We start from the raw sequence: 25,154 nt of genomic DNA on the forward strand, positions 1-25,154 counted from the left end.
ATACAGAAATAAACTCCTCCTGCCCCACTCCTGGATTTACAGCCCTGCTCACCGGGAGGCCAGCAGCCAGCACTGCCCCGTTTGGGAAACTAAAATCCAATACCTACAGCTCATTCACCATACAAATCACCGTGCACTCAGCTGACACCCAGAATCACACATTTGCCTTCCCTCTCTTACTCTTTTTCTCACACGGATCACCCTGGTTTTGGAAATAAGAGATTTCACCGGTGGCAGGAACATCAAGCACCCTGCAGCTGCAGAAGGGAAGTGCAGTCCTGGCCACACCTGGAGCAGTCCCAGAGGTAACACCTGCACCCATGGCACAGCTGCACAAGGCTCCACAAATGTACTGACACTCACCTAGACTGCAATGGCTTTCCCAGCTCTTAAGAGACACAGAGCAAGCACAACCACACCACAAAGGCCACTGCTTGTTTGTTAAATAACAAAAAACACGTGGTTTTTAATAAACATTTATTGATGCAACCTTGTTACACCCTTAGAATCGCAGCTTCTGGAAGAACCACTTATTCTTGCCGGTTTTGTACCTGAAAGAGAACACACAGGTTAGAGAAGGATTTGTCCTTCTCAAACAGAAGGTAACAGCACCAAACCCATACGTGAGCTGTCCCAGACAGACAGAATGTAGCACCCAGCTCACCCAGAAGCAATTCACCTGGTCTCTTTGACCTGGGCTACAACTAAACTCTAAATATTGAAATTCCAAGGGAAGTAAGTGCCAGGTTCCAGATTTCTCATGAAGGACACCTGCACAGTGGCAGGCACAAGCACAGGACACGGCCATCCCACTGGACACCTCATGTGGGAGGGGAGATGCCCTTGGAGAACAGCTCAGGGGCTGCCCAAGACACTGTGTGTCCCACTGAGGTCACACAGCTCCTTCCTCTGAATGAGCTTCTCAAGAGAAAACCGTAAAGAAAGAGCAGAAACCCAAGAATGCACACAAAGTGTCAGCACTGCCCTGGCCCACCCAGCCTTAGAGAGAGGATGAACTGGCAGCAGGTTGTCAGATCATCCTCTGGCACCTGAAAGGCCCCACATGTGCTGGCACAATGCTGCACACACACAGCTGAAAGGAACACACTCAACAAACATGCATGCAAAGAAGCTGGGGCAGGAGTGCCAGCCTGGAGACTCACAGGCTGTGGAACAGCTGCACCAACTCCTCACTCTGAGGACGAGCACCAACACCACTAAAGGGATGAGCTCCCAACTCACCTTTCCTCAAATTTCACCTTGGCTTCACGTCTTGCTTTGCGTTTCAGAGCAGGGTCCCTGAACACATCCTTATTGACCACTGTTTTATCCAGAGGAATATCCACAGAATACCTGGGAGAGAGCAGAACAGTTCAAAAGGGACATGATACCTGGCACAGGGCTGAAAACCAAGCAGAATCAGGATCAGTCAAACACTCGTTCTAGTGTCCAGTCAAGGAGTTACTGCTTGTAAAGGTCTCCTCAGTTCGAGAATCACCAAACCACTAAAGCAGTCTCAGTTCAGCCAATAAAGGAAACAGCCACACACTTTCTAAGGGATACACAGCTCTGTTCGATGTGGTGCCTGGAGCCTCTCTGGGAGCTCTAAGGTACAGTAAGAAATGACTCTGCCAGCTCCAGACCCCTCCAGACATCTCAAACTGCTCACTTACTGACACCCCAAAGCAAAGTAAGATCAGTGTGGCTGAAATAAGAGCCAGCTGCCACATTCCAAAGGTTCATTAATATTTCCACTCAGCCTCAGACCCCCAACTCTGCTTTTGTAGAGCCTGAGCCTCACATTCACTCAGCCACAAGGCATTAACATCCTTGCTAACTCCGGGTGTTCAGCAGAGAATACAACAACTACGAAAGCCGGCAGCAGCACTCCCGGGGCCGCACTCACCGGGTGGGCATCAGGTGGTTGTAGTTGTAAACCTTCACGAACGACTTGATCTTGGACCTTTTAGCGATCTTTTTCTTGCCCATGGCAGCAGTCACCTTACGCGGGTAGCGGTCGATGCCGGCCACCAAGGCGTGGCTGTACGGCCGGTCCGAGGTGCCATCGTCAATGTTCTGCAATAAACGGGCCGCGGTGGCGATGGCACCGAGGGACCCGCGGGACCCGCGCCCGTGCCGCCCACGGGCTCCCGCTCACCCCGGCAGGACGGCGCGGACCCGCCGCCTCAGCCCCACGCTCACCTTCACGATGACGGCCTTGCGCCCCGAGTAGCGGCCGGCCAGCACCAGCACCACCTTCCCCGGCTTCATGAACTTGCCCATCTCTGCGGAGGCAGCAGCCGGCAGTCAGAGCGCGCCCGCCATCCGCGCCCCGGCCGCCACCCCCGCGGATGGCGGCGGATCCCGCGCCCGCCCGCACTCACCGAGGCTCCGCTGCGATGGCGCCCAGGCCGGAAGAGAAATGGAACGCTGCGACCCCGCCTTTCGCTCAGCGACATGCGTCACTTCCGCCGCGTCGCCGGAAGCCGCTGCCGGCGCCGTGCGGCGGTGCCGGGTGTCCGCTCCCCTCCGCCCTCCCCGGGCACGGCGGTGCCGGGTGTCCGCCTTAGCCATCCCATCCCCGGGCACGGCGGTGCCAGATGTTCGCTCCCCTCCGCCTTCCCCGGGCACGGCGGTACCGAGTATCCGCTCCCCTCCGCCCTCCCCGAGCACGGCGGTGCCCGGTGTCCGCCTTAGCCATCCCATCCCCGGGCACGGCGGTGCCAGATGTTCGCTCCTCTCCGCCCTCCCCGGGTACGGCGGTATCGAGTATCCGCTCCCCTCCGCCCTCCCCAGGCACGGCGGTATCGAGTATCCGCTCCCCTCCGCCCTCCCCGGGCACGGCGGTATCGAGTATCCGCTCCCCTCCGCCCTTCCCGGGCACGGCGGTGCCGGGTGTCCGCTCCCCTCCGCCCTTCCCGGGCACTGCGGTGCCGGGTGTCCGCTCCCCTCCGCCCTCCTCGGGCACGGCGGGCGCCGCGCCACATCCCCCCCCACGTATGTAACGGACAGAGCACACGGGACGGCGGCGGGCTCGGCCCACAGGTACTACAGCGGTATTTAATACACCCCGCGGGACACCGGGCTGCGCTGACCCCAACACAAAGCCTGGAACAAGGAGCTGGGTCCGTTGGACAAAGCGCCCCGGCAGCCCAAGGGACACGGTCTGCAGAACTGCTGGAGGAGCTCCCGGGCACCTCTGGATCGGCCCCCGTCTTTTACATCCACCGTGGGGAGGTCAAGTCCCATGCGGCCGAGCAGCCCCCAAAAGTGCCTCAACACTGCCAGCTCCCTCCTCCATGAGGGATTGTGTGCAGAAATCACAAAGGAGCTCAGCTGCACATCCCACGGGCCTTTCCCCAGCAGCAGCCCTCTGCCCCTCAGCCCCAAACAGTCACTGAGCACTGGGCAGGGCAGTTTGGCCCAAGAGCAGCAGGTGCTGCCCAACCCATGGCCTCCAGCTGCTCTGCAGGGGCAGCACCAGACAACACACTGCCAACAGCACAACACCCTAAGATTTTCCTAAAAGCAAGTACCAAAGACACAAACTTGGTCTTACAAAAGCCAGGCTTCTTGAGCCCAACAGCTGCCTACTAGTGGAAAATGGATGATCTACAATAAAAACACATCAAAAAGCATCTTTGATGTTTTTCAGCTGCCGAACAGCCAAGTCAACTGGGAGGTTGAACTTCAAGTTGCTCAGGCGGCTGAGGAGGGTGAGGGCGCTTTCAAAGCCAGTGTTGGCCATGTAGCTCCAGGGCTGGTAGTGAGACTGAACCAAAGCTCCAGACTTGCAGATGAGGTTGAGCCAGGAGACCAGGCGCTGCTCGTTGAGCGCCATGCACACCAGCGCCTTCAGCTCCGAGTCTGCGCTGCGCTTGAAGGGGCTGTGCTCCGTGAGCACCGTGTGGATGGCTGCCAGCAGGCTCTGCTTTGGAGTAGCCACCACTGCTCCTGTCACAGGCAAGGCGAAGGACTGGGACAACTTGCGAGCTGGGGATTCCACGAAGGCTTGTCCGTTCTTAGCGTTGTAATACTTGACAAAGAGTTCCCAGGGGTGCATGGTCCGTGGCGAGGGCGTGAAGGCGGGGATCAGGCATGCGATGGGGGCCAGCACCAGGCTCATGCCTGGGGAAGAGGCGTAGAGCCCGTGAGCCATCAGGTCCCGCAGAGCCACCGTCAGCTCCCTGCGCACAGCCAGAGTCAGCTCGTCTCTGCCTCCCAGGGGAACGTCCTGCAGCTCAGAGGAGCTGATAACATGCTCTGCCTGCTGGTGTTTCAGGGCAAGCTGCCTCACCCGCTCCACAGACAGCTCCAGTTTCTCAATTAAAGGGGAGAAGTCCTGGTTGTCTTGGTCCTTCTGCCAGAGGGTGCGAGGGATCTGACCCGTGGCACAGCCAAACTGGCTGACAGCAAAGATCTGCAGCACGGCCAGCATGCGGCGCATGAGCTGCAGGCCCGTTTCTTGCATCCTTCTGGCATCTTCTGGGTTCACTGACCAGGTCAGAAAACAGAAAAACATACTCTCATTAGGGAGTCAACAACTCTGCTTGTTCGCACATATAAAGGGAGTGCAAATATCTGAAAATCCCTTCAGGCTAGCATTCTGAGTAGCAGCAGATGCCTCATGCTACATTACTGTATGTCCAGCAGGTTCAAAGGATAAGGGAGGTCTCAAGCTCTAAAGAGCACTGAATACCCCCAGCTCACTGAGCTCAGAGCTTGAAGAGCATGAATTACAATGTGTTTTGCATCCAGTATCAGCAATCTATTCCTAAGCCCCACTGAGGACCAAGCCCACCCTCCACACCACATGCTCAGGCTCTGTTACTACTCTGAGGATCCGACACGGAAGGGAGGGTAAAAGAACAGGACACAGGCCTTCAGCAGAGGGAGTGCAGAAGCACAGAAACCAGCTGCCGGGAAAAAGCAGACAGTGACTGGTTTGTGCTCATCAAAGCTCCAGGGAGGAGCTGGAGCTTTGCTGACAGTCCTGAGCCCAGCAGTGCCCACCTCTGTTCCCAGGAGGCCGGGTGCTGGGTTTGTAGGAGCCTCCACAGTCACAGTGGCCATCTTCTGCCTTGCCAGAGCTTCCAACTTCATCTACAAAAAGGATTTCACATCATTATTTCACATTTGTGAATTTCAGCTGCATATCCCAAGTATTAAGGTCAACATTCCTCAGACCCCTCTGGACCTCTTTCATCACTCTATCAGTACTTTTCTTCACCATCAGTTTAGAGAGATTTGTCCTTTCCTGTGACCCAGAAGCTATTCCTGCATCTCCTGACATCCGTGACCTCCCTCCTCATGACTATATGAGGGAATTACAAAGCAATTCAGTCTGCTCATTCAAAAACTCATCACTGACCCTGAATGAAGTTGATGAACATTTCGAGGTCCCTTATCTGGGTCTTCAGTTGTTCCACCAGCTGCTCCTTCACCCTGGCTGGATTCACAATCTGTGCTATGGCAGCATCCACCCGCTGCCGCAGCTCCTCTGGAGAGAGCGCTGCAAAATCTTCACTCAAGTCCATGTCGAGCTTCTTTATCAACTCATTTATAATCATCTGCAAAACACAAGTGAGCAGTGTGATTCCACCATCTGGCACTGCTGCCCTGGAGCTTCAAGTACTCCTTTCCCAGAGGTTCAGAAACAGGATACCTTTGCTGCACAGAAATAATTGCAAAAGACACGGGACAGGTTCACAAATGTAGACAAGCTCCTGACACTCTGTTATAGCTGCTGGTGAGAAATACAGACTAATGAGTGCCTACAGTCTGTAAGACTCTCACAAGGGCTAGGAAATACAGCAGGAGGATTTGTGAGCCTTACCCGTTGTCTTTCCATAACCACAGACTGTGGCAGAGAATCATAGCTGCCCTCTTGGTAAGCAAAGGTCTCTAGGTCATCCAGCTGTGTCTTGAGCTGCAGGATCAGCTCTCTCTGCTTCTCCTTCTGGACCTCAATTTGCTCCTGCTTCTCTCGCTCACCCTGAAAAAAAGCTATCAGTAAATAAAATGGAAGACTTTTTATCATACCCAAGCCACAGAGAACAGGATTATGACAGGAGAAGTATCTCCTGCAGCTCATGTACTTCATTAGTGAGCACTGCAAACCAGCCTGAGAGAGAAATGTGTCTGAGCACCACGCAGAGGTAGCAGCTACATCATCTCATCTGATAAGGGAGGGGAAGCACCTCTCCAGACCACTTGCACCCACGTCCTGTCCCACAAGGCCAGGATCCAGGAAGAAAGTGACCAAATAACACGTACATATCACAGATCCTGAGTCACCTGTGCTGTACCAGGGCGTGGAGCAGTGACACACCGCTCAGGGCTCTAGGGCACATCCCTGCGAGCTGGCTCCCAGTCTCCAGGGGCCTGTGCGCGTCTGGTGCTGCGCTCTGTGCAAAGCCGAGCTCCGCGGGCAGTGCAGCCGCCGAGCCCCTCGGGGCAGCGGGATCGCAGCCACCGCTGATGGGCCGCAGGCCGGGTCAGGCACACAAACCCCCCCGGGGCTGTGCCCAGCCAAGGTTCCCCCCGCCCTGCCGCGGGCACTCACCGCAGCGCCGCCCAGCCCGTGGGGAAGCGGCGCGGGGCAGCCGCGGAAGGCGAAGTCCTCGAGGTCGCGGAGCAGGCGCTGCTGCTCGGCCGGGCCGGCCCGGGCCACCTGCCGCAGCCGGAACTGCACCTGAGCGAAGTGCGAGGCGAGCGCCAGCAGCGCCCCGTGCAGCCGGCGCCGCTCGGCCCGCAGCCGCGGCACTGACTGCGGCGACTCTCCTCCCGTGGCCGCCGCCTCTTCGTCCTCCTCATCCTCGTCCTCCTCCGCTGACACGGCGCCCACCGGCGCCCAGCGCTCCCCGGGGCCCAGCGAGCCGCTCTCTCCCTCCATAGCCGCCGCTACCGGCGCCGCGACGCCGCCGCCATCTTGGCACCGCGGGGCGGGGCCATGGGCGGGGCGGGGCCAGCGCGCCCCCTGGCGGCCCGGCGCGGTAGCGGCGGCTGTCCCGGGGGCGCGCACGGGGGGCCGGGGGCGGTGACGGGCCCGCGGGTTGGATGCCCCGGGGGCGCGCACGGGGGGCCGGGGGCGGTGACGGGCCCGCGGGTTGGATGCCCCGGGGGCGCGCACGGGGGGCCGGGGGCGGTGACGGGCCCGCGGGTTGGCTGCCCCGGGCCAGCCCGGCCCGGCCCGGCCTGACCGGCAGCCGCGTCCCCGGCCCAAAATAGAGCGGGGCGGGGTCGGCACCGCCATGGCGAGGTGAGCGCGGCCGGACGGGACGGCAGCGCTAGCAACTCGTGCACGGTGCCCGGTGCGCGGCCGAGGCACCGCCCGCAGGGCTCTCCGGTCTGGAGCAGCGGGGAGCGGTGCCGGGCCAGCAGAGCGGAGCGGACACAGGCCGGCCCGGCCCCGCCGGCTGCCCGGCCAGGGGCGAGTGGGGGACGGGAGAGGCGAGCGGTGTCCAGTGTCCACCGCCCGCTCCCACTGCCAGTCCCGGGGCTCGGCCCAGGCAGAGCCCGTGCCCCGAGCACTGCCGGGCACCGGGGAAATGCCCGCGGGTGATCCCCGGTGCTTTGCTCTTCCCCAAGGCAACCTGCAAAGACGCTGTGGTACGACCGGCCGCGGTACGTGTACCTGGAGTTCTGTGTCGAGGACAGCACGGACGTGAAGGTGGTCATCGAGGACCACAGGCTGGTGTTCAGGTGAGCTGCCACTGCCCACCGACCGCCCTGGCCCTGCTCTGGGGGTGCTTCAGGGGGTCGGGAGGACTCTGTGAGAGGAGAGCACGTGTGGTCTCAGCTCTCTCCTAAGCCCGGTTGTTAAAATGTTTTGGCAGTTGCAAAAATGCAGATGGTGTGGAGTTCTACAACGAGATCAACCTGTACGCCAGGGTTAACTCCAAGGTGAGGTTTCCCGCCAGCAAACTGTTCTCTGACAGCCTCTGTCATGCTCAGAGTCAGAGCCAATCTGTGCAGTCTTGAGCAACACTGCTTAACTGAATGCTGCCCATCCTGAGCGTTTCAGCAGGGTGAGCCTGAGAGTCCCAACCCTGGGGCTGAAACGGTGCTGCTTTGAGTCAGAAACAACCTGTCTCAGTGGTTCTGTGACCCCACAGCCTGCACAGGGCTGAGCTTTAACCCTTTGCAGAGATGAGCCCAGCAGACACTGAGGCACCTCTGATGTCTTGGCAGGACTCACGGGAGAAGCGCTCTGACCGCTCCATCACCTGCTTTATGAGGAAGTGGAAGGAGAAAGTGGCCTGGCCACGCATCACCAAGGAGAACATCAAGGTGTGTGTGGTGCCTGGTGCCTCAGCCCGTGTGCTATCCCCACTCAGCACCTTGTGGCTCCTAGGACTCAACCTGCCCTCAGGACAGACACAGAGACCTCCACAGGGTACCCCAAGACAGAGCTCCCAAAAAGCCTGTCCTGATAATCACCACTAGTCCACAGACTTCTGCCCTCCAGGAAGAATGTAGCACTCCTTTACCTTGGCACACTCAGGATCAGGACCAGTGTCTGCAGGCAAAGGGACACTCCTGCTTCCTCTCCAGACTGACGAGGTCCCTCGCCTGTGCAGGAGCTGCCTCTGGGCTGTAGGTCCCTGCAGTGCTGCTCCCCCCTCTCAGGAGATGCTCTTTGTGCCCACAGCCAGCCTGGCTTTCCGTGGACTTTGACAACTGGCGAGACTGGGAAGGGGATGAGGAGGTGGAGAGGGCCATGGTGGAGCAGTATGCAGAGGTGAGCTGGGCCACCAGTCTCAGGATCCTGGGGCACGTTGTATGGTTGTGTGGGGATGGGGGGAACGCCAGGCATTTTGCAATCCAGCTGTTTGTTTCCCATCCAGATGCTGGAGAAGGTGACAGAGAAAGGCCCCCCGCCAGCCATGGATGACCTGGATGTAAGTACCACCTGCCAGCTGCTTCCTGATGCCCTACGGAGCACAACCCAGCCTCAGCCTTCCGCCGGCTCCGGGACACCGGCAGCACCTCCTACTGCACCCGTCGGGCAGCCTGTCCTGGAGCCAGCGCGGAAACGCTCCCGGGGACAACTGGCTGGGAACGCCTGCTGCAACCGGGGCTGGCCCGGTCTCGGCCCAGTCCCTGGCACCTCGCTCCTCCCTCCCGCAGGATGACTGAGCTCTGGGGCCGCCGGGGCTGCAGGAGACCAGCCGGTGCAGCGGCAGCACCGAGGAGCAGCGCGGGCAGGGTTCTCTTCTTCAGCTCGTGCGTCGCCGCGGGCAGCGCTCCCGACCCTGGGCGGCGGCCGCGGTCCGGTCTCGTCTCCCGTAGCCGGTTACCCTCGCGGGGATACGGGGCAATAAACGTGAAGTGCCGCAGCCGTGTGCCGTGCGCTCGGGCCGCCGCTGCGCCGGGCACCGGGAGCCGCTCGTCCCCGCCGGGCCGGGCCGGGCAGCGCGCGCCGCCGGCGGGAGCGCGCCCGCGCGTCCCCGTGCAGGCCCCGCCCGCTGGCGGGTCCCGGTCCCCGTCCCTCCGCGGCCGCGCTCGCCGCTAGGCCCGGCCCGCTACTGCCGAGCGGTCGCGATGGTGTTCCGGTGCCAGCGGGACAGCTGGGCCCGGCAGGTAGCGTCGGGCCGGGGCAGGGGCCGGGGCGCGGGGCAGGCCCGGACGGGCCCTCACGGCGCCGCCGTCTCTGTCTCAGTTCACCACCAGGGTGGTGTCGTGCCGGGCGGCGGAGCTGCGGCCCGAGGGCGGCGGGGAGCCGGTGCGCGGGTTCCAGGTGGTGCTGGAGGACACCATCCTGTTCCCCGAGGGCGGCGGGCAGGTACGGGCCGGGCGGGGCGGGCCGGGCGGGGCGGGCCGGGGCCGGGCCGGGCCGGGGCCGGCGGCACTGACATCCCGTGTCCGCAGCCGGACGATCGCGGCCTCATCGGAGATGTGCCGGTGCTGCGCGTCACCCGGCGGGGCTCCGAGGCCGTGCATTTCGTGCCGGCCGCGCTGGAACCGGGCGCTGAAGTGCTGCTGTCGCTGGACTGGGAGCGCCGCTTCGACCACATGCAGCAGCATTCAGGTCCGTGGCGGTGCCGGTACCGGGGGGCGCCCGGTAACGCTCCGCGATGGGGCGGGGAGCGGTCAGCGCCCAGCGTGTCCCCAGCCTGCTCAGGGTAGAGAGAAACCCGGCAGCTCTGTGTGCACAGTCTGTTCCCGGGACTGCTGGGGGCAGCATGTGCCCCTCAGCCCTTTCCTTGGTTTGTAAACAAACCACCGAAAACGGGTTCGGAAGGGAAGGTTCAGCCTGCTTTGCAGCCACCAGCGTGTGCTGCAGTGCTGCCAGGAGCCCAGGCTCACGAGGCCAGAGCTCTCCTTGCTGCTCCTGAGTGCTGGCAGGAGCCCCTCAGCACCCAACACTCACCTGTCATAGAGAATGCCAACAGGAAAGGCATGACCTGACTGAAAATGCCATTGGCACTCACAGCTAGCGCTTGTACGTCTTTTCCAGGACAGCATCTCGTCAGTGCCATTGCAGAACAGATGTTTGGGTTCAGGACAACTTCATGGTGAGCAGCATAAAGGTTCCTTTTGACCCCCACTGTTTCCTTATTTGGCACATGCCACCACCATGCTACCCTGCTCAGAGCCTGAACGCTGAAACACCAGAAGCAATTTGAATGTTTCACTGGAGCTCAGATGTTGCAGATGATGTGGCTGACCTGGGGAGAAGCTGTACAAAGTGTTTGCTCTGTCTTGTCCTCCTTAAGTGTTTGGTTTCCGTCTTTGGAAACAGCTTTGAACAGGGAGAGGAGAGAAGTCTGTTTTGTTTCAGTCACCACATTCCCAGCAGTGGGATGCTGGTGCTGCACCCAGCAGCAGCTCCAGCAGCAGATGGGTCCCAGCTCCAGCAGCAGCTGTTCTTCCTTGGTGCAGGGAGCTGGGCCGTCAGCGAAGTGTCATTGAGCTGGACACCCCCTCGGTGACAGCAGAGCAGGTCGAGGCCCTGGAGAAGAGTGTGAACGAGAAAATCCGGGACAGGGTCCCTGTAACAGTGAGGGAACTGGCTGCAGATGACCCTGAAGTTGAAACAGTGAGTGGTGCCAGAGAACCCATGGGATTCATGGGACCAGAATAACTGAGCACAGATGTCACTTTTCTGTCACTCTTCTCCTCTGCCAGGTGAGGAGCCGGGGGCTGCCCGATGACCACGTGGGGCCAGTGCGTGTGGTGGACATCAAAGGCATTGACTCCAACCTCTGCTGTGGGACTCATGTCAGCAACCTGAGTGACCTCCAGGTGTGTGGCTGCAGCTGGGCTACCTCTGGGAGCCACACTCCACATGAAGTACAGCCAGAGTCCCTGGGATCCACAGGCTGCTCAAGGCTGTGCTGATGGGGAGGGGGGTGGCAGCAGCCTCAGGCTAAGGGGGGGGTCATACACAGGCTGGGCACCTCTGGTGCTTTCGTTTCCTTGTTGCAGAACTCAGCTCTGTGTGCAGCAGTGATGTTTTTGCACTGCCAGGGTGTTGGCCATGTTCCCTCTGCTTAAAGCTCTGATATTTTTGAGTGTTCGTCGTGGGTGAGAAATCTTCTGTGCAGGGAAATGGTGATAAAATCCTAGACTTTAAGTATATGTACTTTCTCAGTCGTTGGTTGGAGTCTGTTTCCCAGCAGAGACATCCATATGCCCTGTAGAGTGCATCCCATGTCTAGAAAGTTGCATAAATTCCACTGTACCACTATCCTTTTTTTTTTTTGTATGTTGACCTTGTGGCTGATTTTAATAAATTTATTTTCACTAGCACAGAGTCAAAATTCACCACAAGGCATAATCTGACAGGAACTGACCACCTATGTGAATTACCAAAATGCTGTTCTGACCAGGATGGTTTTCTTTTTAAGGTTATTAAACTCCTTGGCGTGGAAAAAGGGAAAAAGAACAAAACCAACTTGGTTTTCTTGGCGGGAAACAGAGTGCTGAAGTCAATTGAACAAAGTCACAGTACTGAGAAGGCTCTTACCTCCCTACTCAAGTAATACCCTTTCCACTTCTGTTATTCCATCTTCACTCTTCCTCCTGAGAGATACCACATAAGCCTCAGGGTACATGTTGTGGGGCTGGGTATGATGTTGCCTGTTTTGCTCCTTTAGGAAATCTTTCCTTTGTCCTTCAGAGCAGTGATCCAAAGTCTCCCATTTCTTTCAGAAATGGACCAGGTGAGCATGTAGAGGCTGTGAAGAGACTGCAGAGCTCTGTGAAACTGCTCCAGAAGGTACAAGAAAGGCTGGGAAAAGTGGGTTGTCACTATTTCCTTTAGACATTTAGTTATAGTAACTGGGAGTCAAATAATTGGCTTCTGTTTTTGTGGATATTATGAAAAGTGCTCAAACCTCTGGGTACACAACTGTGTTCACACTGACTTTTCCAGCTGCAGTACAGTTTATTTGCTTTTCTTTCAGAATAACCTGAACCTGCTTAGAGACATTGCTGTTTTGATAGCCCAGGACTTCAAGAACAAACCTGCTCCAAAGCAGCTGTTTGTATTGCACAGGTATGGGGGAGCTCAGGGGAGAGGGACCAACAGTATCCCACATGTTTTATGGCACTTGGATATCTCACACATGTGCAGCTTGTTTTCTCAAGGAAGAATGTAAACAAAGTAAATAGAATATTAAACTGCCTTGGCCTGCTGTGAAGTTGTGTAATTAAAGGTATCTGTTCATAATTCAGTCACTGAATTCTTCTGGTTTTGTAGCTGAGAAATTACTGCTTCCATCTAATTCTCCCTGCATTTGATATTTTCAAATAAAACCAGGGAGCTCCATATCTTAAAGATAACACTCACTTAATTCCTAACATGTCCATAGAAATGCCTAGCAAGTATTTACATCTATAGACAAATAAGAGCAAAGACCAAAATCCCTTATCAGGCACTTGGTTTCTGATGGAGATTTTGTGCTCTAGAGGGGGGTTTTGCTTCTTTCTGAAGTGTTTTTTTATCCATCCCTACAGGAAAGAGGGTGATTCTGAATTTATGAACATCATTGCTAATGAGATTGGGACAGAGGTGAGTCACTGATGAAGACTGAACTGACCTCATTGGTTTTTTTGACCTCAGTTACACACAGACAGGGTTTGGCCAGGCTGCTGTCATGATCTGCAGATCTGGTTCCTGTGACTGGTACTTGAGGTAACCTGTCCCCAGCAGCCTCAGTCTGTAGGGCAGTCCTCAACAGTGAGAATTCAGAGCACTGGGGAAGAGCCTTAGCCCCCAAGAGCTGTACAGAGCCTCATTGGCTGAAATAGGTCAGGATAGGATTAGGTAGGAGTAGAATAGGAAGAACAGAAGGTTTCAGTCACAATCACCTAGTTCAGCTGCCAACTGTATCCTTTTAACTTGGGATACCCCAGTACTGTTCTGTCCCAGCAGTGCATGACTGGGCACAAAAGGTTCAGATGTCACTTCCCTTTTACTTTTCTCAAGCAGTCTCACTCTCATTAATGCACATAGACTTCCAAATTGTCGGTTTGCTGTTTGTGTCCTGTGGCCAGTGTCTGTCCTCTTCTTGGATGAAGAGCACACATTTATCTGGAGCAAGGCCCATCTCTCTCCACAGGAAACCCTGCTATTCCTGACTGTGGGAGATGAAAAAGAAGCAGGACTCTTCCTTCTAGCTGGACCTGTTGAAGCAGTCGAAAATTTAGGTCCCAGGTAACATTTTGTGATCTGTTTAACTTGAGTAATAATTGTGGTGTTGCAGACTGAGCTGCTGCACAGTGTGATCCAGGCACAGCTGCTGGCTGGAGCAGGCTGGGCTGCAGCCTGTGGTGTTTTGCTGCAGGGTGGCAGAGGTGCTGGGTGGGAAAGGAGCTGGGAAGCGCGGCCGCTTCCAGGGCAAGGCAGCCAAGATGAGCCGGCGAGGAGAAGTGCAAGCTCTGCTCCAGGAGTTCATTAGCCATCAAAACCCTGGAGCATAAGAAACAATTCTCAAAGGAGGTTTGTCTTCCTTTTGTTTGCATAGACTCCACTAGCTTCTCTTCCAGAGAATAAAGACCTGAACCCAACAGCTGGTGTGCACATGCTCTGCGTGGGCTGGTTTGGTGCTCACGGAAATGGGGAGGGGATCTGCTTTGCTGCAAGGGCTCGTTTCCCAAGACAAATGGTAAAGGCATAAAAGTAGTCCTTAGTTAACCACTTTGTAGGGTTCCTAAACCCAGAAGAGGCCTCCTGCTGGCAGTATTTTGGGGCATTTTGCTTTGCTCCAGTTGCTGAGGATGAATTGCTTGGCACAAACGCTCAAGCAAGAGGCAGCAGGAGACACCCTTGGGCTGGGCAAGGACAGAGAGCAGCTGGAAGGGAGAGCAGGTGCCCCACAGGCAGGACATCATTTCTCACCACGTACAAGTCCTTTCCCTTGGTGGGATGCTGTTATTACTGGTCATTTTTTGACCATGGGCTTTTTCTGGGGCTGATGCAGCTGTAAACCCCCTTGGGATCAGGCAGAGCTGTCCCCAGTGTTCCCTGAGCTTACCTTTCCTGCCCAGGCAGGCCCTGGAGCTGCTGCAGTCTCCTCTGGAGGAACTAAAGGGCGCTGTGGAGCTACAACAGGGCAACAGGTAATCTGAGAATTTACCCTTCCCCTTCTTGCTAGAAATGGCATGACAGGTTTACTCCAGATGTTCGTAATAAACAGAGAAACAGAATAAAAGAAACCTCCATCCTAAGGGAGTTTATCTATAATGAACAAGGGGATGGGAGCAGCCCCAACAGAACCCATGGCTGCTGTGACTGCTGCATGGCCACAGCCTTGGCCGTGCTGTTGGGATGGCATCAGAACACAGGAACCACCACTGAGGCCTGGATCTGGCTTTAGGGTCAGACCTGCAGGGACTGGTGCTTTGGTAGCAATCCTGCACATACACACAGAGTCTGGCAGGAAGAAAGTATCTCACCTCCCTATCTGTTTTGAACTATCTCAGAGTGAGTGAGGATGTTTACTGAGAAAGTTGATAGCTGGGCTGTACAGCCTGCACAGCTCGGAGGGCAGCAGGCTGAGCCCACAGGACTTCTGCTGCAGAGGGAGCACTGGGCTGGGGTACTGAGGTGGGAGGGGCGTGATCCCAACCCCACACCACAGCCAAATGCCAGTTCTGTCCCCAGCACCCTGGGGGCTCAGCACAGCCCCGGCTGAGACAGTTGGTCCCAAAGCTGAGCTTGCTTCTGTAAGCAGTGAGGTAACAAGTTTTCCCTGTTCCTGGCACAAAGTGTACCCAGAAACTTTGGACAAAGAGCACAAAAAGCAGCTCATTGCCACCATGTACTGGCAGTGTTCAACTGGCAATGTTCAACTGGTAAAGACCTAGGGCACTGGGCAGTGCCCTTCTCAGTGGCTTGAAGGTGTCTTGCAGGTGTTGAGGGCCTTCAGCACCCAGGAGAAATGTCCTTCCTTCCTCTACCATCTGCAGGCTGTGCCACAGCCCTGCATCCAGAGCTGATCCCCCATCCCATGGTGCTGGCCAGTAGGACACTCAAACTCACCAGCTAAACAACCTTCATCTTTAATAAAATACTCCTGTGCACAACCCCACCCCATGTCATGCCTGTACACATGGGTGTGTGTGCACCCCACACTGCATCACACAGAGGTGAACACCAAACGTCCCAGGGCTGGGGGTCCCTCACACTGGCACTTTATCTCCATGTCACAGTGCCTGTTCCTGTCACAGAGCTGCCTCTTCAGCAGCCCCCAGGCTCGCTGAGGTGAGAGCCCTGCTCCCAGTGGTGCTGTCCCCAGCCCTTCAGTGTGGAGGTGCCCTGTCCTCACGAGCTGCAAGGGAGTGCAGGACCTCCCTCTGCTGCTGCTGGGTCCTGGGCAGGTGACCCCCAGGTGTGGGTGCAGGAGGGACAGCAGGGGAGTGCAGGGCACGCAGGGCTCTGTGTGCCATCAGCCAGCCACAGAGCAGCGTGACGGACACCGTGGGTCCGTGTTGTAGGAGCCGCCCAGCAGCACCAGCCCAGCCTCCATGGTCTGCTCCCAGTGCAGATTCAGTGGGAAACCAACAGTGGCTGAGGTGCACCCAGGGCTGGGGTGTCTGCCTGCCTTAGGCAGCCTTTTTGTCCTGTGAGCCCAGGAGCTGGGAGAGGCAGTAGGGGATGAGGCCGACGGCAGCCAGCGGCACGGCCGCGCTCTTGCAGAAGGAGAGGGCGTAGAAGAGCAGCTGCGTGTGGGAGGGTGGCCTGAAGGCATCCAAGACGTGGAGGGTGAGGAGGGAGGCAGCGATGCAGCCCAGGCGGAAGGGCAGCAGCTGCTGGCCCTGCTTCAGCCGGGAGCTCTCCTGGTACATGTGGGAGTTGAGGGCCAGCCCCAGCCCGAAGAGGATGCCCAGGTTCCGGAGGAGGCTGGCAAAGGGAGTGGTGTCAATGTGGACCCACTCGGGGCGGCTGCACCACTTCTGTGCCTTCTCCAGCGTCCAGAGCAGGTCCACGCCGAAGGTCCACAGCAGCAGGTAGAAACCCAGGGTGAAGCTGAAGAGGAAGAGGGTGATGCCCAGGTACCGAAGGAAGCTGGCACGGTAGATGAAGCGGATATGCTGGAAGGTCTTGGCCACAGCCATCCCTGCCAGAAACAGAGTGGGGGCATTGGTCAGTGCTGCAGGTACTGCAGTCCAGCACAGTGGTGCTGCAGGAAGGGATGGGGGTCTGATCCACTCACCTGAGAAAACCCCTGCAACCACCTGGTGGGGGAAGTGAGCAGCAATGAAGACTCGGGACATGCAGACACAGACCTGAACTGCCCAGAACCCAATCCAAAGCACTGTCCACAGCAGCCTGTGAGGGACAGGTGGCCATGTCGGTGCCAGGGCCAGCTTGCACTGCAAATGGCACTGCCATCACCTACTCCAAACAATGCCTGGCTGCCTGTCCCCATGCAGACCCCACCTGGGGTGCCACAGCCCAGGTGTCAGTCCACAGCCTTGTGCCTTGATGGGCTTGGCTGTGCCTGTCAGTGCTGGAGCTGCCTCTGCCTAGCACATGTGGTTTTGGCACACAGCTTACCAGTATCTGAGTGTCCTTGACCGCTTCTCTCCCCCAGCAGCAGAGAGGAGGGCTGTCACCATGACGTAGTACACGCCTGCTGCACCCATGGCATGGCCAGATGGGCTCCCTGGGCAAGAAGAGAGACCCAGGTCAGACTCTGCATGGGCCAGAGCTGAGCACAGGCAGGGTTTGTGCTGAACCACTACAGCTTCACCAGGGTCAAGGTCTGCTCTGTGCAGGGGCTGCCCTGCCTCCTTCCCCTGCAGGCACATCCAGCATCCCCAGAAGCACAGCACTAAAGGGTCACTCTCCAGAGCTGTCCAGGAGCATGTGCTGCCTGCAGGCTGCCAGCCACAGCCCTGGCCAGGCCGGTTCCCCCTTCCTTGTGTGTGCAGGGACAAGCACCCCCTGCCCCTGGCTGCAAGCCCCTGCCAAGGCTTGAGGAACCCTACCAGGGCCAGTCTCGCAGGTGAGCGGGAACTGCTGGATCTCTGGTGCAGAGCTGTTGCCATAATAGTCTGTGTCAAGGACCCACCAGTATGGTCTCTCCCCAAAGAGGATCCTGAAAAGAAAAGAGAAGGGATCTGAGGAGGTCTTGAGCACAGCTGCAGATGGGAGATGGAAGAAGCAAAGCACCCACAAGTGGTCCAGGACATCCTGACAGAGACAATACCCAGCTGATGGCTTGGTTCTGACAGCTGGCAGCGCCTGTTCATGTCCCCATCCCCAGCCCTGAGGGGAAGAGGAAGAACTTCCTGGAGGCAAGTCAATATGACCTCCTGTGGTGAGGGGCTCTGTGAAGATCCCCCCACTCAGCAGCACAGCCCTGGCTGATGGGAACCTCTTTGCAGGAGGCTCCATCTCTCTGCTTGGCTCTAGGAAGGGGGAAGCTGTTGCTGCATGGCTTGGGAAGGAGTGACCATTGTCACTGCCCAGCTGGGGCTGAACTCTGTTCTCCTCCAGCCCTGGGGCTGAGGGCACCCATCTGGCCCACATTAATCCAGGTGTGCCAGCACACAGTGGGAGTGTTGGCTTGGGGCCACTCACCACTTGAAGACGAGGTTGAGCCAGTCTCCGATCACAGCCACCCAGATCAGCCTGATGCCCACTGCTTCACTGAAGTGGAACCAGATGGGGAAGAGGACATAAAAAGCATTCCTGAGATCAGCAGCATAAGAGATGAAGAGGAACCAGTCCTGGGAGCCCTGGAAGCGCTGCTGCAGCCAGTGTGTCGTCCGGACGCCGGCGTCGTGCAGGAGGTTCATGCTGCCCTCCATCCTCTTGGCGTGCCTCTGGCTGCCCGTGCTCCACTCTGCCACTGGGGTTTTATACCCTGCAGGGTTTTGTTTGCAGCAGGCAGGTCACTGTCCCAGCACTGATCTTTGGACCTAAAACCTCTCTTTCCAAAGGTACATCACCAGGGGGGTGTAACAAACATGTTTGGAACACCTTACGTAAAAGGGGAGAACAGGGCACGTGGAGTGCGGGTGCTGCAGCCCCAGCACCATCCCTGCCCCACACCATCCCCTCAGCCCAGGGGATCCTGCAGCCCTGGCTCCTCCAGCTATCCAGTACAACAGTTCAGCTGCTCTGACTGAACCACAGCCCTTATCCTTTATCCCACACTCTGTGTGTGACAGTCCTGCAGAGCTGCCATGTCCTGGGCTGACAATTGCTCTGGTCTCTCTGCCATCCCCCTGTGAACCACCACTGGTGCATGGCAAGGATGCCCAGGAGCCTGGAGCGGGTGCATGGAGCTAAGGGCAGACTACCCACCCCCCTCCAGGTTAATTTAACCAGGTTAATTTAGCCAGGCTAATTTAACCAGCACTTTGCATAATAGGAAACTTTCAAAGCCATTCCTGGAGGTCCCCACGGTCCCAGATAACCAGACCTGGGATGCTCCTGGTGCCAGCCATGTTCTTCTGATCTCCAGTGGGGGGCTAAAGGACCTTTGCAAATAGACAGCACTTCTCCTCCCAGCATTACTCCACTGGGATAATCCCTCCTGCCCCATCAGAGCCAAACACACAACTCATCCTGCCGTGCCCATGGGTATCCCCTCCACCCCAGCTGCACTCTGCTGTCCCTGGTAGCAGTGCTGGCTCTGCAGTTTTATCATCCACAGCTGCCAGTGCATGGAACACAGCCCTGCAGCAGCACAGGGTGCCCAGCCAGCACCCACCACAGCTGAGCAGGCAGCAGGGCATTAATGATCAACAGGCAGTGAAATGCATCACTTATCTCCCTCCTGAGAAAATTCACCTCAAGATCCTTGAACCCCTGCTCTATGTTGTTTGCCTCTGTGAGAGCTGTGTCCAGTACTGAGTGCTGCTGACAAACAGCAGGAGTTACAGGCCCCATCCTGCCCCTCTGCCCATGCACAGCCCAGGGAGCCTTAGGGTCTGGCAGGCAAAACACCAGCAAGCCTTGCTCCCTGGGATATGTGCAGGGATGTCCTGTGAGAAAAGAAATCAAAGCCACAGACTCAGGCACGTCCTATCCAGCCTTGCTGCACCCAAGCAAGGTGGTCCTGGACTGAGCTCCTGACCTGCAAAACATCCCAACAAAACAGAAGTTTGCACAGAAACTGAATTACTCTTGCAAAACAAATTCCCCAATAGCTCATTCCAGGGTCCTCAACTGAGAGTTGCTTTGGCCAGCGTGAAGGAATGCAACAGACTTGGCTTCCACTCCAAAAATATTTTGAAACTATCAGCAATAAATCCTCCACAGGAGATTTCACAGCGGAAAATGGGGCAAAAGGTGTTGGGGGATGGGAACTAACAGTCCAGTCCCCTAGGAAAAAGTCACTGCAGGAAAACAGGGGCCATAGTGGGGAGAGGGCAGGAAGCAGAATGGAAGCAGTCACCTCCCTGCCAGCACAGAGGAGAGAGTGGCTCATCCCAGCACCCCCTGTGCAGTGCCAGGTGCACAGGTCAGGATGTGCCAGAGGTGCCAGGGACCACACAGTCCCAGCACTGCTCCATGCCCTGCCCTGTGGACAAATCCCTGGCCCCAAAGTCACTGTGTGGACCTGGGGCAGGGCAGAGCAGCAGGAGCTGCCTGGGCACTGCAGGGTTCTGCATCCTGGCTGCTCTGACAATTGCTCAGGGTCCAGCTCAGGGTGCAGCACCGCTGGGGATGTGCACTGTAAACTGGCTGGATTTCCAGGGAAGGGAAAGGGAGTGGGGCCAGGCTGGGGAAACCCAATTTCTGTCCAGATTCTGGGTCTGTGCACACCAAGCCCAGGAGCTGTGTGACTCCAGGGGCAGCAGCTGGCTCTGGGACTTGGTGTGCCTGTGATTCCCAAGGGTCTGGATGCAGCTGTGGCCAGGGCAGCACCAGTGGTGCTGTAACGTGCCACGTGCAGTGCCAGTTTGGTCCAGAACGTTCCCTGACAGCTGCAAGGTCCAGGCTGGGCTGTGCAGGGTGGTCACTGCGTCAGTGCATGAGCAGAGTCCAGGCAGGGAGCCAGCTGGACACATCCTGCCCCTCACACAGGCCTGGCACAGCCCCTGCTGTCACCCCAGGGCACCCAGGGGCCACTGCAGCTCCCACTGAGCCATGGCCTGAGCTGCCCTCTCCTCCCATCACCTCTCCCACCAAGCTGAGCTTAGGGGCACATGCCTCAGCCATTAGGGCTGCTCAAGCTCCTTGCAGCGTGTTCTGGACAGACCCATCCACTGCAGCAAGGGTCAGAGGGGATGGACACCCACCATGCCCCAGGGACACTGGTGAGTGCTTAGCATCTGCAGCCATGTGCCACTGGCCTCACCAAGCTCCTTGGTGTCCCCATCCCAGCCTGGCTCAGTGGGGATGGGCCCTGTGGGCTGTGGGATGCTGCAGCCCAGAGCTGCACATGAGGCTGGGGGTGTAGAATCAAGGCTCCCCACACAGGGGGGCTGAGCACACTGGGCAGCAGCCAAGCCCAGAACTGATTAACACAGCTCAGAACAAGTGTTAAACATTAACTCCCTTGTTTGCTCTGTATTCCCTGGCAGGAGCCTCTGCCAGCATCGGGGCCCAGGAGGCACAATCACACAGCCATGGGGCAGCCCCACATCCCTTGGGCCCCCCAGGGCTGGGCCAGGGCCATCCCTGACAGGGCATCAGCTCCCACAGCAGCAGCCAGGCTGGGCTCTGCCCCAGCTCAGGAGACAGAGCAGCACCCATGGGTTTGTTCAGGAAAAGCACTGGAGTGCCTGTTTATTGGGAAGGGGGGACATGGCACAGCCCAGCCTGGGGAGTGCCCAGCCATGGGCTCCTCCAGCAGCTCCTGTGAGCCCAGTGCCCCATCTGCCCTGCAGAGCTGGCACTGCAGCAGTGGCCTCATGCTGCAATGGCTGCAGAGGATGTTCTGGGAATCCTGTGGCAGCAACACCACACCACTCACTCCTGCCACTGTGGGCAAAACCTCAGGTGGAACACAGCTCCAAGGGCAGCTGCAGCTTTGTGCTGCGGGCAGCCTTGGCCAGCACTGTCACTGGTGTGCACCGAGGATGGAAGGTGGTGGAAGTCCCACCCCAGAGGAGGGGATGGCACCCCACAGTACACTGGGTGACACCCAGGATGAAATAAAAAAATCACTCCCAGGGGCTATTTTTCAGAGATTTTGAGTCCTCCTTTAGCAGTGCTGCTTCTCCCAAAACCTGACCCTGAGCACGTGACACCCAGGGCAGGGGGAGGGCAGGTCCAGGTGGGACAGAGACCCCCTGAGTCCCCACCCAAGAGCCAGCAGCACCCCCTGGCCCCTCAGAGCCCACCAAGAGGCGTTGCCAGGCTGAGGTTGAGGAAGCCCCCAAAGTGGAAGGGGGGCAGGTGGGGGGCACAGGTGGCAGCAGAGGACAGGCAGGCGAGGGGATTGGCCCCACATGCCCCAGCATCCTGGTCACTGCTGAAGTAAACACTGTCAGATGAATCCACAGAGGGGTCCTCGCTGAAGTAGTTGTAAGGCCTCAGGAAAAAGCCAACACCATTGCCCACAGTCACTGTATTGGGAATGTCTTCAGCATGAGGGACGTGCAGGAACCCCACAGTGATCCAGGCAACCAAGTCCTGGGAGAAGAAGAACGAGGCCTCAGTCTGACAGAGCTGGGCTTTGCTCAGCCTGGCTCTGGGACAGGTGCAGCTCCTGTCCAGGATGGCCCACACAGGGTTCAGCTTCTCTCCATCCCAGACACCCCAGCTTACCTTGTTGATGATGGTCTCGTTGTTGATGAAGTCAGCAAAGGTGACAGTGGGTGTCCAGGGGTCGTTCTGGTTGTAGATGCTGGTGCTGGTGGGTTCCTCCTCCTTCCTCTGGGTGACAGCCAGCTGGTACCTGCCAGCACAGGGTCAGAGGGGCTTGTTCATGCCAGGGCAGGGCAGCCATGGCATTCCCAGCTGGGATGAACTGGCAAACTGGGGCTGGGTTCACCTGCTCTGCCCTAGGGCAGGGAGGAAAAGGGCTGGCAGGGCAGGAATGGGCAGCAGCCCCAGCATCTTTGAGCTTTGCAGGGGATCCTTTCCTGCCTGTGGCTTTTCCAGCATGGGAAACATGAATGGATCCAGGTGCAAATGCTGCCACTCAGTGCCCAATGCAGTCCCTTAAGCCACAGCTACTTCTCCCCCAGCATGAGCTCCATCAGTTCACCCTGGCAGTGAGACTGGTCTGTGCTTATCCCAAGATTTTCCAAAAGGCATTCTGTTCTCATGGGAAGACATTACAACCTGGCAATGGCAGTACTTCCCTTAGGAATTTCTGCAGCCTACTTCCCTTCAAAGGGAAAAAACACATGAGGTTGCTCTAAATTAATCTGACATGGGGTCAGATTCCTGCCTGTGAGCTACCATGAGCAGATGTTATTGAGCAACATCTCAAGGAAATTTCAGAGCCAAAAGCTACACATGTTTGCTGTTTAACCCCTCCCTGCAGCCTGGTGCAGGGGTGACAGCCTCCCTCCACCAGGAGCAGGAGCAGCCACCAGCCCCTGATACCCTGGCACCCACCTGCCCCAGCTGATGGAGCGCTCCATGGAGCTGTTGGTGGGCAGGTGCTTCCCAGCAAAGCTGATGATCTGGATCCTGTAGCTGCGTGGGTGCTCCCACCTGTTGAGATGGGGGCTGACAAAGGAGAGGTAGCGGGGCATGGGGGCATTGACTGGGAATGCTGCCTCATCCTCCCTCTCCAGCCTTTCCCTGCGGAGGTACGGCCGCTCAATGGTGTTCTGCCTGCTCCAGGGGTCTTTGACAAACTCGTACTCCATATCCTGGCTCTCCAGGGAGTTCAGCTGCCCTGTGAAGCAGAAGAGAAAACCCTCTAAAGCTCTGCACCCCAGGTAAACCACAGCCATGCACAAAGGTGGCCAGACCTACCGTCAACATCCAGGTCCACCTTGTAGTGGATGTGGTGGAGGTGCATCGTGCCCAGCGTGTGGGGCCCAACCCTGTTGCCATAGTCAGTGCCTCGGCCATGCAAGAAGGAGGAGCTGATGTAGCCAGTGGCGTGCACCCGCACCTCCACAGCCCCGCTGCCGTGGAACATGAAGTCCCAGATGTAGTCATAGTTAATGAGCGTGGAGATGGTGCGGATGACCAGCGTGTTTTTCCGCAGCCCGCCGTAGTAAAAGGACTGCGAGTCGGAGAAGTGGCGCCTCAGGGGGAGGGAGGAGTCGTGCTCAAAAATGCAGAGTGAGTTTTGGTTGGTTTTGGGAGTATCTGTCTCTACCAGGTAGTGCCTGTCCACGTAGGTGGCTGTGTAGGGGCAGTCCAGGCCCCGCACCAGCTCGTAGGCAAACCTGCCGATGCCGAAGCTGCCGTCCAGGTAGCGGGTGGACATGCCCCCAGGGCAGTTGGAGCCGTACAGGGCCAAGGCTTCCTGCAGACTCAGCTCGTAGACAATCCTCTCCCCACGGAAGCGGATGTCGAAGAGGCGCGGGCCGGTGTTGGGGCTCATGCCGAAGGCGATGCTCCAGCCCTGGAAGGTGACGCGGTTGTTCCTGACGCTGTAGCGGGGACCCTGCGGCTCAAACTGCACCGGGCCCGGGGAGCCAGGCGGGCGCCGGGGCCTCATTGAGCCCAGCACGGAGTCAGCCCGGGGCTGCTTGAGCCTGACAACCTCCAGCGCACCAACCACAAACTCCTGCTCCAGATCCTCTGTGCTGGCAAAGTACCGGCCATTGTAGAAGACTTGGAGCAGCTGCCAGCGGGAGATGTCGAGGTCCCCATGGTCCACCAGCACCTCCAGCCCCACTGGAGACACGAAGTAGCCAGTGCCAGCCAGATTGTGGAACAGCACAAACCAGGTCATGCGGTCGCCGGACTTGAATCCGCGTGGGGCTGTGGTGAGGATGGCCAGGTCGGTGCCGTCAGACTCGCAGCAGGCGGTGAGGAAGCGCGGCGCCTTTGTGAGCTCCCTGTGAACCAGGGCGTTGATGTCCAAGTACTCCCTGCCAGTGACAGGTCTGCGGTGGTACGGCAGCTTCCCCCCGTACCTGCGCTCCGTCACGTCCCGGTGGTACGCGGGCGTCGGCAGCGGCCCCACCACGAACTCGCTGATGTTGGGCTCTGCCTGCTTCCCAAAGTACAGCACAGCCAGCGCCTCTCGGGGGGGACGAGCCCCCCCTGCGTCCAGGAACCGCAGCACCTCTGCCTTGGCGGGCACCTGCAGATCCACGGAGGCGATGCAGTTGTCCGAGGGTTTGGCACGCGAGGCGTCCACCAGCGGCACCCCGAGGTGTCCCTGCAGGTACCGCACCACCTGGGACATCTCCTCGGGGGTCAGGTCAGCAAACACCAGGCTCTGGCCATCCTCCACCTCCTCCTGCTCTGGGGGCAGCTGTTGGCAGCTTCTGGGGCTCCTTTCCCTGGTCAGCAGCACGCAGACCAAAGCGAATATCGTGGCTAACGCCAGACCAAGGAGGATGAGCACGGTTTTCAGGCTCATCCCTGCTGAGGCACTGAGTGCTCCTGCAGTCTGGCAGGACCCGTTTCCAGCTGTGGAAACCTCCCAGCGACTCACTAGAACAAGGGGCTGGGTTGGCTCGGGTTTATTTTCCTCCCCTGTGTTTCCAGCAGGGAACAGCCCGGAGGAACTCGCAGGGAGGGTGCAAGGGGACGTTCTCACACATTGCCAGGATTTGCTGGCAACCATAAAAGGCAACTTTGCTCTGCTTCCCTA

At 57.9% G+C, this 25,154-nt stretch overlaps 5 protein-coding genes across 9 annotated transcripts; 1 reads left to right on the top strand and 4 right to left on the bottom strand.

The window, feature by feature from the left end:
• Positions 1–460: 460 nt before the first annotated feature.
• On the bottom strand, positions 461–3,034 carry RPL27 (ribosomal protein L27). The gene is made up of 5 exons (XM_056512073.1): positions 2,385–3,034; positions 2,203–2,285; positions 1,907–2,076; positions 1,243–1,353; positions 461–551 (listed from the first exon to the last, which is right to left on the bottom strand). The coding sequence occupies exons 1-5, from the start codon at positions 2,704–2,706 to the stop codon at positions 503–505; spliced, it is 735 nt and encodes a 244-aa protein (XP_056368048.1). The 5' UTR covers positions 2,707–3,034; the 3' UTR covers positions 461–502.
• Positions 3,034–7,261, bottom strand: RUNDC1 (RUN domain containing 1). The gene is made up of 5 exons (XM_056512064.1): positions 6,566–7,261; positions 5,837–5,995; positions 5,372–5,570; positions 5,014–5,103; positions 3,034–4,494 (listed from the first exon to the last, which is right to left on the bottom strand). The coding sequence occupies exons 1-5, from the start codon at positions 7,253–7,255 to the stop codon at positions 3,629–3,631; spliced, it is 2,004 nt and encodes a 667-aa protein (XP_056368039.1). The 5' UTR covers positions 7,256–7,261; the 3' UTR covers positions 3,034–3,628.
• On the top strand, positions 7,169–14,679 carry LOC130264083 (putative protein PTGES3L). Of its 5 annotated transcripts, XM_056512071.1 has the most exons (17): positions 7,169–7,261; positions 7,591–7,704; positions 7,839–7,905; positions 8,194–8,292; positions 8,654–8,743; positions 8,850–8,903; positions 9,665–9,787; positions 9,874–10,033; positions 10,463–10,520; positions 10,888–11,044; positions 11,134–11,250; positions 11,856–11,986; positions 12,160–12,226; positions 12,414–12,505; positions 12,967–13,021; positions 13,572–13,666; positions 13,797–14,019. In XM_056512071.1, exons 1-17 carry the CDS (start codon positions 7,254–7,256, stop codon positions 13,930–13,932), a joined length of 1,623 nt encoding a protein of 540 aa, XP_056368046.1. In that variant the 5' UTR covers positions 7,169–7,253; the 3' UTR covers positions 13,933–14,019. The 5 variants fall into 5 exon arrangements, with proteins under 5 accessions (XP_056368046.1, XP_056368045.1, XP_056368042.1 ...); XM_056512068.1 differs by lacking the exons at positions 7,169–7,261; positions 7,591–7,704; positions 7,839–7,905; ... (1 more) ...; positions 8,654–8,743; positions 8,850–8,903 and adding exons at positions 9,439–9,585; positions 14,500–14,679 and having other exon boundaries at positions 13,797–13,951; XM_056512069.1 differs by lacking the exons at positions 7,169–7,261; positions 7,591–7,704; positions 7,839–7,905; ... (1 more) ...; positions 8,654–8,743; positions 8,850–8,903 and adding exons at positions 9,442–9,585; positions 14,504–14,679 and having other exon boundaries at positions 13,797–13,951.
• An 818-nt stretch (positions 14,680–15,497) lies between these two features.
• Positions 15,498–19,365, bottom strand: G6PC1 (glucose-6-phosphatase catalytic subunit 1). The gene is made up of 5 exons (XM_056512072.1): positions 18,041–19,365; positions 17,446–17,555; positions 17,012–17,120; positions 16,668–16,783; positions 15,498–16,571 (listed from the first exon to the last, which is right to left on the bottom strand). Exons 1-5 carry the CDS (start codon positions 18,268–18,270, stop codon positions 16,057–16,059), a joined length of 1,080 nt encoding a protein of 359 aa, XP_056368047.1. The 5' UTR covers positions 18,271–19,365; the 3' UTR covers positions 15,498–16,056.
• A 2,228-nt stretch (positions 19,366–21,593) lies between these two features.
• Positions 21,594–25,100, bottom strand: AOC3 (amine oxidase copper containing 3). The gene is made up of 4 exons (XM_056512062.1): positions 23,351–25,100; positions 22,985–23,270; positions 22,187–22,316; positions 21,594–22,051 (listed from the first exon to the last, which is right to left on the bottom strand). The coding sequence occupies exons 1-4, from the start codon at positions 24,918–24,920 to the stop codon at positions 21,749–21,751; spliced, it is 2,289 nt and encodes a 762-aa protein (XP_056368037.1). The 5' UTR covers positions 24,921–25,100; the 3' UTR covers positions 21,594–21,748.
• Between the last annotated feature and the right edge of the window lie 54 nt (positions 25,101–25,154).

Source organism: Oenanthe melanoleuca, chromosome 27 (assembly GCF_029582105.1).
Source record: "Oenanthe melanoleuca isolate GR-GAL-2019-014 chromosome 27, OMel1.0, whole genome shotgun sequence".
NCBI classification, from domain to species: Eukaryota; Metazoa; Chordata; class Aves; order Passeriformes; family Muscicapidae; genus Oenanthe; species Oenanthe melanoleuca.